This window comes from Delphinapterus leucas, chromosome 16 (assembly GCF_059928025.1).
Source record: "Delphinapterus leucas isolate spDelLeu-1000000601 "Yukka" chromosome 16, BTC_Dleu_Yukka2, whole genome shotgun sequence".
Lineage (NCBI taxonomy): Eukaryota > Metazoa > Chordata > Mammalia > Artiodactyla > Monodontidae > Delphinapterus > Delphinapterus leucas.
This window is the reverse complement of record NC_143144.1, coordinates 60,084,155-60,095,730: the sequence shown is the minus strand read 5'-3', so window position 1 is coordinate 60,095,730 and position 11,576 is coordinate 60,084,155. Positions and strand designations below refer to the sequence as shown.

Here is an 11,576-nt window from a genome sequence, read left to right as displayed (position 1 = left end):
AAAGAAGAGAGGAGAAAGACAGAGAGAAAGAGAGAGAGAAGTGCCGCTGCAGATAATTGATTACTCCTCTATCAAGGCTAACTTGTTAGCAATAGTCAATTGCCCCATCTCTCCGCCTCCCCTCGCAGTACGGGATCGGCGCCCTCGCCTCGGCTCTTCCAACTGCCGCCGCCAGGACCCGGGGCCAGGAGCCGCCGCGGAGCCACCTGACACCTTTAAATAGCACCGGGGCTGGCGAAACTGGAGCCCCGCGCGGCGCGCCCCGGCTCGCGCCCCGGATTGCTGGAAGCCCCGGCGGCGGTAGCGCCCGCGTCAGCGCCCTCCTCCTGGGGCCCCGTGCGGCTGTGCTCGCCTCTGCCGCTGCGCTAATCGGCCCCGAGCCCGGCCCGCGCGCTGCCGGGCGCGGCCTCCTTCCCGCCTGCCGCCCGCCCGCGCCTCCCGGCGCCCGAGCTGCCCGCGGGCTGGGTCCCCGAGGCCCGAGCCGCCCCGGCCGGGCCCCCAAACGAGGCCGAGATGACTTCCAAGGAGGACAGCAAGGCGGCGCCGGGGGAGGAGAGGCGGCGCAGCCCGCTGGACCACCTGCCGCCTCCCGCTAACTCCAACAAACCGCTGACGCCGTTCAGCATCGAGGACATCCTCAACAAGCCGTCTGTGCGGAGAAGTTACTCGCTGTGCGGGGCGGCGCACCTGCTGGCGGCCGCGGACAAGCACGCTCCGGGCGGCTTGCCCCTGGCGGGCCGCGCGCTGCTCTCGCAGACCTCGCCGCTGTGCGCTCTGGAGGAGCTCGCCAGCAAGACTTTTAAGGGGCTGGAGGTCAGCGTCCTGCAGGCAGCCGAAGGTAGGCGCCGCCACTGGGTTCCCCGGCGCCCAGCACCAGGCTCCCGGCTCCATGTGTCCCACGCTTAGTGCTCTCTGCCTCTGGCCGCCCCCTCCCGCGCCGGCTGCCTGGGCCCTCCAGCCCAAGCCGCTGCCGCTGGGAGTGGAGATGCGTGGGACAGGACCCAAACCCTATTTCCAAGGGCCTCTGGATAGGCCAGAGTCGAGTGACCGCGGAGGGGAGGCAGGAACCCAAGATCTCTCTGCAGTCTGCCTGCTCTGCTTAACTCCCTCCCGTTCTCGGTGGCCTGGGTACTGCTAGCCCTGTTCCTGGGGTGGGGAATGGAGAGCCTTTGCTGGGGCCTTTTGGGTAGGGGTAGAGCAGAGCTGATTGCGACGAGGTGGAGAGCCAACATTCACACCCAGGCAGGGCGTCCCTGTCTGGCTCTCATGTTCTAGCGACCTCGGGTCTTCCAAACCAACTCTCAGGTGAAACGGCAGAGACCAAACCAATTTTTCCTAGGGACTTCCGGTAGACGAGAGATGGGGGAAGGGGGCTTGCCATAGCCTAGGCTTGCCCTAGTCCGGGTGGCCGAATCTAATCCTAGAAGGGAACAGCGGCAGACTGCAGGCCGGATGGGTCTAGGTGGGGTGAGTAAGGACCGGGGTGGGGTCTCCTCTCCTCTGGCGCAAGCCTATACTTTGGTTTCCTCTCAGGCCGCGACGGGATGACCATCTTTGGGCAGCGGCAGACCCCCAAGAAGCGGCGAAAGTCGCGCACGGCCTTCACCAACCACCAGATTTACGAGTTGGAGAAGCGCTTCCTCTACCAGAAGTACCTGTCCCCCGCCGATCGCGACCAAATTGCGCAGCAGCTGGGCCTCACCAATGCTCAGGTCATCACCTGGTTCCAGAATCGGCGTGCCAAGCTCAAACGGGACCTGGAAGAGATGAAGGCCGACGTGGAGTCCGCCAAGAAACTGGGCCCCAGCGGGCAGATGGACATCGTGGCGCTGGCCGAACTCGAGCAGAACTCGGAGGCTGCGGGCGGCGGCGGCGGCGGCTGCGGCAGGGCTAAGTCAAGGCCTGGCTCTCCGGCACTCCCCCCAGGCGCCCCGCAGGCCCCGGGCGCCGGGCCCCTGCAGCTCTCGCCCGCCTCCCCGCTCACGGACCAGCCGGCCAGCAGCCAGGACTGCTCGGAGGACGAGGAAGACGAAGAGATCGACGTGGACGATTGAGCGGCGCCCGGCATCTTCCGCAGCCCCGGGCTCCTAGCGCTCTTTGCCCGCCACCTCCCGGACAGGACCGCCAAGGGGAGCTGGGACCTCCTCTGCAACTCCCGCCTTCTCCCCTGTCCCTGGCCCGGACTCGGCTCCCGGCAGCCGCCTCTTTCCTCTCGAAGCAATAAACCCGGGCTGGCCGGCCAAGCCGGCTGCCGCGCGCGGCCTCCGCTGCCCCGGGAGCCCTCGCCGTGCAATTCTGTATGGCTTCTGTATAAATATTTAAACCTATATACCGGGTTCTTCCCACCGCAGCCTGACTTTTTTCTTTCTTTCTTTTATTTTTTAAAATCTCGGAGTTTCCATGTTCTCAAAGCTCAGGCTGCCGGGTTTGCTGAGGGCGAGATAGAATCGAGGGTAATGAACACTTAACCTCGAGGTCTGGTGGAGGGGCCGCCCCGACTTTTTGATTTTTCTCTGCATGTGGCGAATGCACCGGCCCTCTCCCTCCTCACCTCCCTAGGCCTATTGCAGTTGATTTCTTTTATTTCCTTCTGCCTTTATTGCCCCACACACACCTGGGAAGGGGCTGAGGGGGGCAACTGGGTCTTGACTTGCGAGTTTCAAATCGATGTTTCCCCCTCCCCCCCAGCGAGAGAAGTCTGTTTTCGATGCCATTTCTGCCTCCTAATGCCCAGTAATGCTATTTTTAAGATTCCTCCCCACCCTCTCCCGGTTGCCTGGGACTGACTATTGGGGTCCGGGTCTTAGGGACAAAGCAGGGGGAAATCCAACAACCAACCAATCAACCAACCAACGAAAACAGAACCCAAAGTCCAAGAATTATTTTTTACTCTTTTTAGAATTTTTTTGCATGTGACAGAGACTGAGACGAGGCCGACCTAAGCCCACGCGCCACCTCCTCCACAGCTCTGGGTCTGTCTTGCGGTATCCAACGCCCTGCTCCTAGCTCGACTTGGCCAGACGAGGGTGCCTGGATGAGGGTGGGTCCCGCGTGCCACTCCCCTGCTCCTGCCCTGCCCTCTCCTCCCCGGACTGTACCCAAGGCCTCTTTCTCCGATAAATAAAGTCTTTGCCATTTTACTAGAACCGGCGGTGACCGTGTCTGAACGAGTGGACCTTATTCAGTGAAGCCGCGTCAGGCTCGGTGTCTCGCCGCTGCTGGTCGCCGGCTGCCCAGGCCTTGGAGATTTGGAGGAGTTTCAGGGCAGGCGTGAGAATGAGGGGTGAGGGGGAATTAGTGAGAGGGAGGAGGCGCTTCTTGCCCACAAACACGTGGCAGCTACCAAATGGTGCGGGGGCGAGAGAAGCGGGCTTCGCCAGGTCCGGGTAAAAAGAGAGGCGTACAATGCTGGGAGAAAACGTGTGCGTACTTTGAGGGCGCCACGGGTGCAAAATTAATTTGTATGGGGCAAAGGCTAGGTGAGGGGGGACTTGCCGTGGGGTTCGTGCATCCCAGCCGGGACCCAAGGGCATTCTTCCTGCGCTCCCCGGGACACCGGCTAAGCCTTGGGTGTGGTATATAGCTCAGTCGGGCAGCAGACTGCAGCCTGAGAGCTCCCCAAGCTTCGGTTCGCCAGAGGGCCTCACCCTTGGGTGAGGGAGGAAAATGAGGCCAAAGGCACCAAGGGCAGGCTGAATTACTCACACGGGCACTGGAAGATGTGAGCCCGAAGCATCTGAGAGTTCGGGTGGATTTCTGGTAACGTTCACAAATTCTGGGCCCCGAACCCGGCTGGGGACAGAGACATCAATCTCCCAAGGACTCTGGGGGAGTCCCCGCACCCCGAGGGCGGCTGGGGCAGGAACACAGGCAGCTTTTACTTTTCCGAACGGAGCGGGTTTCTTTCTGGGCTTTTGTTGTCGCTGGGCTGGCGAGTGGCCGCTGTCACTAGAGGAGGGTCCCGCCTCCAGGCCACTCGGCTCTCTTTCTAAGCAAAATTGATGTGAGAAATGTGCATCTGGTCTCGGGCAGGCGATGGGGCCCCGGGGCCTGAATCGGGAACGTGCGAGTCCACGAGGAAACGAAGAGAGAGAAATAGAAGAAAAGAGAACAGAACACTTCAAAAGCAGAGCGAGAAAGTGGAGAGCCACAGAGACGGGGGAGAAAGAGAAAGAGGAAAAGCTACAAAGAGAGAGACAGAAACAGAGACAGAGACAGAGGGAGAAAAGTGGAATGGGGAGAAGGGAGAGAAGAGAGGCGAGAACGAAAGAAGGAAAGAGGCGGCCGGGCAGCGGGGCCGGCGTGCGGCCGGTTCCTCCCGAGCGACATAAATCGCCCTCTCAGGATGGATGGGTCTGTAATTCGGAGCGCGGACCATGAAGGCCGGGACGAATGGACCCGGGCGGCCGCTGACAGGCGACAATAGCCGGGCCCAGCCCCCCGCGGCTCCGGGTGCGGGCGCGGCCACGGCCCTCCGCAGCCCAGAGCGCGCCGGCGCTGGCGACCATATGGTTTTTGAATTTTCTTCACAATTTGTAGACAATTTGATGGATTAGGTCCCCGCGCGCGCCTCCCCGGCACAAAGGCGGCGCAGGGACCGCGGCGCGGCGGTCACTCGGGCATCTGCGCCCGCCGTGCGCACCCCGCCCCCGTCCGGCCCCCGCCCCGCGCCCTGAGCCCGGGGCCGCCCGCCCAACACGCCCATGAATCCCAATGAAGCGGCCCTGGCACCTCAGGCCGCTGCCCGCTTCGCGGCCCCGGGCCGGGCCCTGCTGGGTCCCTTCGGGCTAGGGGCGGCGGCCCCGGGGCTGAGCCCACCCGAGCTGAAGAGCCCGCGGGGCGCGCAGCTAAGCAGGCGCATCGGGGCTGAGGAGAAACGGGGCCATTTATCCGCCCGTCTAGTTAAAGCGGGTTATTTGTTTGCTTCTCTGGCCTCCCCTCCCCTCCCCTCCCCCTTCCCTCCTCCCCCTCCTTCCCCTTCTGCCTTTTATTCTTTTGTCTCTAAATGGATTTAATGAGCCTGAAAAACATGACAATTGAATATAACCAAGAAATAAAAAGTAACGAGGGAGGAAGGAAGAAGGAAAAGAAGGAAGGAAAGAAAGAAGGGGAAGGATTAATAAAATAAAGGGGGAAATCCATTCAATTCAGCAAATGTTTGTTGTGCCTCTTTTCGGCGCCAGGCCACGCTGGGGGCTGGGGAAATGGAAACGAATCAGATCCAGTTCCTACCCTCAAGGAGCTCCCAGTCTAGCAGACGAGACCCGCCGCACCCCAGGGCAGATACGAGACCTGGACCGAGGGACAGGGAAGTTCCCTTTGCAGAGCTCAGAGAACCGACTTAGGGGCCGGGGTAGTGGGGGCTTCACGGAGGAGGTGGCTTTGGACCCAGGTCTTCAAAGATGAGGAGGAATTCGTTGTTTCTATAGGCCAGAACGAGGGCGGGCAGAAGGAGGGACCGCACCGTCGTCGGAGGGAAGGGGAGAGAGGCGAACGCGGAGCCCAGGGCTTGACCCCAAGGAGCCCTGGAGAGAGCGCGCCGCGCTGGGTCCCACACCTTTTGGGAAGCGGATTCCAGCCGCTCTGCAGTCTTCTCGTCTGTGCTAGATTCGATGCCTCCGCCAGGCTGCCGGTGGGCTTCCGGAACCCGGCCGACAGCGCGTGTGGCCGTGGCATCCCGACTCGGTCCAAGCGGGCAACGCGGCGCGGGGCTAGTTTCCCGGCCCCATCGCGCAGGGAGGCGGCGACGACCGAGGGCAAGGGCTGAAGGGCTTGTCTGGAGATGGGAGCGAGGAGTTGGGGGTCCAGGGAGGCCTGGGCTCTAGCCCACCCTCTCCCAGGCAATCCCGGCTCTGATGAGAGCAGCTACCCGTACGCCGCCCAGGGCGCTGGGATGGCCTTAGCCACGCTTCGGGTGCTTCAGCGGGGACCTGTGATGGGAGAGGGCCTCGAATCCAAGTGCAGGCCCTGGTCTCCTAACAGGCGCCGGCCGGGCCTGCCTCGGGTGCGGCTGTGCGTGGTGTGCGCACTGCATGTGTGCGCTCCGTGGGAGCCGGGCGTGTGCATTACGTGTTTGTTCTCCGAGTGTGAGTGTATGTACAAGTGTGGCGTGGATCGTGTGAGGGGCTGTGGGCCCTGCGCCCATTCTCAGGGCGAGGTTCGTTAAGGTTTGGGACCCTCCTGGCCTCCAGCCCTGTGGCAGAGTTACTTTATAGCCTGGGGCCGTCGCAGGCCTGCGTGCTCAGGACTCTAGCCTCTCTGCAGACCCGCTTTCGGTTCCCGGCTGCCCAAGAGAAGCGGCCCGGCTCTGCCTCTTCCTTCCCGGTTGGGTCCGGGGCCTCGGCCCTGCTTGCCAAGTCCCAGGACGCGGGCAGGTTCTGCTCTCCCGGCCCGGGACTCCGCGGGGTGCGGACGGGCTGGGCCTGGCCCCGCGATCCGGCTGGCTCGGCTTTCCCTGCTCCGCCTTCTCCGACCCGGGGTCCAGCGGGCGGCGCCTGGTGAGGCCAGGAGGCGCAGTTCCTTATTTTACGAGGTGTCGGGCCGGTGTCAGACGCAGCTCCGATAAGTAATACTCCAGTCTGAGGGACCAGAACGTGGTAATTAATCCCAAAGACTTAAGTGTATTTTAGTTCAGGAGAAAAAAAATCACTAATTCAATCGTCCGGAAAATTGAAGTTTGATGCATGAGTCCCCCCTGAAAGGGACGGGCTGGGGCCGCGCGCCTCCCCTCCGCCCCTGCCAGTCGCCGCGGGGACCCCCTCCTCCCCACCCTTCGGAGCCTCCAGGTCCAGGGAATTCCACTCACATCGCCCTGCATGTCTCCTGCCGTTGGAACCCAGGGTACCTTGACTTTGCTCCCTACTCCAACAACCAACCACTCTTTCTCGCGGCCCAGAAAGCGGTTTGTGCCGAGAATACGGATGTTCCTCCAACACACACACACCTGGGAAGGGGCCTAAGGGAGCATGAGGTGTAGGGGAGTGACTAGATAAGGGACCCAGAATGGACAGGGGCAGGGACTGCAAGATGAGGGAGAGGGGACCTGGAACCTGAGCAAACTGGCGTCACGAGGGTCAGCAGGTTGGAAGCCACTGTGGTAAAGTGGAGAGTCCCCTGGCCGGCTGCGGGTGGTGTGAGTCCAGGTTAGAACTGTGGGTGTGCTGGGTAGTGATGGTTGGGCTGTAGAACTGTGGATGGTTGGTTTGTGTGCAAAATGGGTGCCTCCCTAGACTGTGCATGTGCACGAATGAGGTCTTGGGCAGAGGTTAGCAGGCCTGGGGGAGCTGGGAGCCTGATCCCGGATGGGTCCACAGGCTGTGTCTCCCACGGATGAGGCTCCTGGGACTAGAGCAAAGGAAGGTGGTGGTCCTAGGCCTGGTGCATGTGTATGAGGGGGGAGCAATACTCGGGATGGAGAATTCCCACCCTGAGTTTTCCTGGGGCCCCAGCTCTGCATTTCCAGATCCAGGGCTGCCATTAGCAAGTTACCTTGTCTCCGCCTAACAGGTGCCAGTCCAGAGAGAGACCTTGGGGCTGAGGGGGTGTGTGTGTGTGACCAAGCTCTCCAGCATCAACTGAGTGTGTCAGGAAAGTGTGTGCAGCCGAGAGACTGGACATGTGCAGCTGATTGATGAAACGGAGCCTGTGCAACTGGGGGTGACTGAGTGTGTGCTGCTGTGTGCATATAACTGATTGTTGCAAACTAGGTGTGACTAAGTTTGTGCAATGGACAGAAAAGAAGTAAAGCTGTCACTGGGGTGGGTGTGACCAGCGGGTGAGTGATGCCCCCCGGGGTGTGTGATGTATGCAGGGAGCGGGTGTGAGAAGATAACCGGGAGAATGAACATTGATGTGGAACTGAAGCTACAGACAACCAGAATCTTAGCTCCAAACAGGTTGACCAAGCTGGCTACTCAAATTCTCAAATTTACACTTATGGTGGGGGGTGGAGTGGAGCACATGATGGGAAGGGAGGGGGGCTTATGAGAGGAGTGAGCAGAAAGTGGGATGGAGAACTTCAGCCTGAGCCTAAGTCTACTCTGAAGGCAGTTGGGGCAGTGAATAAACACTATATAGACACAGACTCTGCTTCTTTTGAAGGGGGGTGGGGCTGTCCTCTGTTTGCTGTTGGGTAATGGCTAGGATGCAGCCTGCCCTCTCCTACTCAAGTTGGTCCCCAGGCTGAGCCTTAGTGTAATTTGCAGACCTACCTTTGGCTGTACCAGTCCCACGTTGCCCTAGAAGTCCCAGCCTCCCCCAGCTAAGTTACTCCTCCCTGCAGGGGCTCCTCCCTGCCCCAAATGGGGAGGGTACAAATGGCAATGTGCACAGGTGTGCATGGTGGGTGGGTGAGGCTGCCGGCAGTGTTGGGAGTGAATGAGTCCCACCTGCTTTGGAATCCGGTGTGTGTATGTGCGAGTGTGTGCAGGGATTGCTGTGCACTGGTGTGTGCATGTGGACATGTGCAGGTTTCCCTGTGGAGAGCTGGATGTGGCTAGTTGTTTGTGAGTGTGAATGCAACAGGGAAGGAAGAGTAGTTACCTGTGAGTATCCTGGGACCTGTGTGGGTTTAGTTATGAGCATGTGTAGATAGAGATGAGATGAGTTGTCACCGCATCTGGGTGTGGTTGTATCATCTGAATACATGGATATATGCCTATACCCAACTGGGTTCAAAATTCAAGGGCTCAAGTCAGAAGCAGTGGGTCCAGGGCTCTGTGGAGAGGGATCTAGGGCTGGGAGTCTCCTCTAGAGAGGCCTTCCCTCCCCTTCCTTACCCATCCCCCCAACAACCCCCCAACACAGAGGCTAGGAGGGAGGGTAGGGTGGAGAAGAAGTGACCCCCTCCCACGTCTCAGAGGCTGCTCACAGTGAAGTGCCTACATCTCCATAGGGACTGTTCCTTCTCTCCTGATGTCTGTGATGGGGCATATTGATCGGGTTGCCTGAGGACCCCCTGGGACCACATGCCCACATGTAGATGAGGGATACTGCCACGGCCAATCCAGGGCACACACAATACAGACACACGGTGTCACACAGACATCGTAGAAACAATGCAGACACAAAGGGCAGGCACTGAGTTGCACAGACTCACAACGCAGAAACCCCAAACACATACACAGTGATGCAGGCATACAGAATGCCCAGACACAGTGCAGACACATATGACACAGCACACCCATGGAAATATATGTAGCCAGTAGCACACACAACAGTTAAACAGATAAACCTTTGCTGTTAAATGGTTACACCATCCCCACTGTTATACACACAATACAGACACAGTGACAGAGGCACAGCCCACAATTACCACAAGCACACACACGTGCTTCCAGACATTCTGTGCAACCACGGGCGTGGAGAGGGAGCTAGCTGGTTTAGGTGACTTTGGGGAAAATGCTGCCAATGTTCTGACGTTCTGAGAGGAACCCAAAAGCGATAGAGGGTAGCAAATCACAGACAAGGGTGGCAGGCAGGGAGGCTGAGGCTGTCCGGGAGAACTCCTAGCCTTTGGCCCAGGAAAAACCCAAGTCCCCAACCGCCCCAGAAATGCAATCAAAGCTGCCCGTCACCCACCCACCCTGCACCATGGCTCTGGCTGGAGTCGTTATCATTTTTGTTAACTTTTTATCGACTGTTTGCTAGATGGCGTGTCAGTAAAGTGTATGATTTGAGATGAAAAATTAGGCAGATTAACCTGAGGGGAGAGCCTGATTGATTACTAAATAGGATCAATTTGAAAGTTTTAGTCCTGGCGTTTCTGCAGAGCCTCTTAATACTTCAAACTTCAATTTTACGGGCGATTGAACTAAGCATGTTTCTGACAAAATTGATATATGTATTAATTTGCTTTAACTGGTGATTAATTACTCTCCACTGAAAGAATTATATGGAGCTGTTTGCCTGCGATTTGCATATTAATCAAATTCTAGTTGATAATTCCACCGGTGGGGGGGTCGGGGCGGGGCGTGGGTCGTGAGAGGATGTGAAGGGGTGTTTGCACGTGTTCATGTGCTGGTGTGTGCGCCCGTGTATGTGGGGGGCTCCCCACCCCCTCTTTGCTCACTCCCTGCTTAGCTGCCAGTTTAGTGCATTAAAACCAAAGATGCAGAACGAGTTTGCCCGGCTATTTGGCGGGAGCAGAAATTGCCTGTCCGGTTTTATGATCTGCTCAGCCTGAGCAGCCGGGTCCTTAATGTCCCCTGTCAAAGTGTCCGCAATTTAAAGGGAAAACGGCCCCCGTTTTAGCGCCGAGCTGGCCTGACAAGGGATGAGGCAGGGACGAGCACCCCTTTAAATAACTCCCCTTCCAGAAGGACTGGGGTTTCTGGATGGCACCCCAGCTCTGGGGACCCTGGAGAACCAAGCTATGTCCTTAGAAGGTCCTGGCTCCTGGGAGGCTCTAGCCATGAAGCATCCCCCCTCAACACATAGACATGGGGCCACATACAGGCACAGCAGAGATCCAGAGACGTGGTCAGCCACTGTCACTTGAGCTGACAGGCAGGAAGCCACCCTCTTAGACACATGCAGACACTGCTACGCAGCAGTCACACTCCTGTTCACTTAGACCCCCACTCGGGCCCGTCCGTAGACACACTCAGCTACCCACAAGCACACCCAGACGCACAGAACCCCACACAGGCGGGGAGCACACATAGACACCCAAGTCACGTCCACGCGGCCTTTCAGGAGCACGTGGTCACACACACTCAGACACACGCACATTTTCAGATCTACACGCAGGCCACATCCACACACCACCCCAGGCTTAGAACCCTGTCGCATGGGGATTCGCAGGCGGATACACCCCGAAGGCCTGCTCACATCTTCCCGGGCACACGCAGTCCTCACCGCCCCCTCCTGGTCTCCTTGCCCCGCCCGACTCTTTAAGCTAAAGGGGGCGGCGCCACTGAATCAACTTTTCCCATCTCTGGATTCAAAGGGTAGGAGTGTAATTAAAACCAGATAATTAATGAGACAATATTCCTCCAGCTACATCTTTAATGAACAAACCCCTTCAGGGCAGCCTCTTCTTCTAGGCTCATTAAAGAGAAGAAAGTTGGGCGGCTCGAGGACTTCCCAGCGCGTTAATAACCAACCCGGAGTGGGTGCCTCGGCCGGGAGCTCGGGAGCCACCGCGGCGCTTGCTGGCCCTGGTTCTCCCACCACCACTCTGCACCTTGGTCCGCCCCCCATTCCCATCCCCCCCACCCCCACCCCACCCCCACCCCCACCCCATTCCCACCTGGTCCCAACCTCTCCGGCAGCCCCCAGCGGTCCTGCCACCCGCTGTTCAGTGACTCCCTGCTCCGCCTGCCCTCTCTCTGGCGGCCTCTCACCAGCACCAGGCAACCTGCGCTGGGACGTGAGCGGGCGTCAGGCCTCCCAGTTTCCCTCTCGCCCTGCGCTGCGCGTTCCAGGCCCTCAGGCTGGCTGGGGCCGGCTCTGTAGAAAGGAAATCAAGGCAAGGGAGGGGTCCGAGTTTCCCTCTGAACCTCAGTGCCCTAGCTGAATGGCCTAGGACTGGCATTTGAGCTGCGGTCCTGGGAAGGGATTGTTGAATGTGGGGG

The 11,576-nt window shown here is 59.3% G+C and overlaps 1 protein-coding gene across 1 annotated transcript; it reads left to right on the top strand.

Moving 5' to 3' along the window:
• The first annotated feature begins 513 nt into the window (after positions 1-513).
• On the top strand, positions 514-2,256 carry LBX1 (ladybird homeobox 1). The gene is made up of 2 exons (XM_022569530.2): positions 514-838; positions 1,534-2,256. The coding sequence occupies exons 1-2, from the start codon at positions 514-516 to the stop codon at positions 2,052-2,054; spliced, it is 846 nt and encodes a 281-aa protein (XP_022425238.2). The 3' UTR covers positions 2,055-2,256.
• Positions 2,257-11,576: the final 9,320 nt, after the last annotated feature.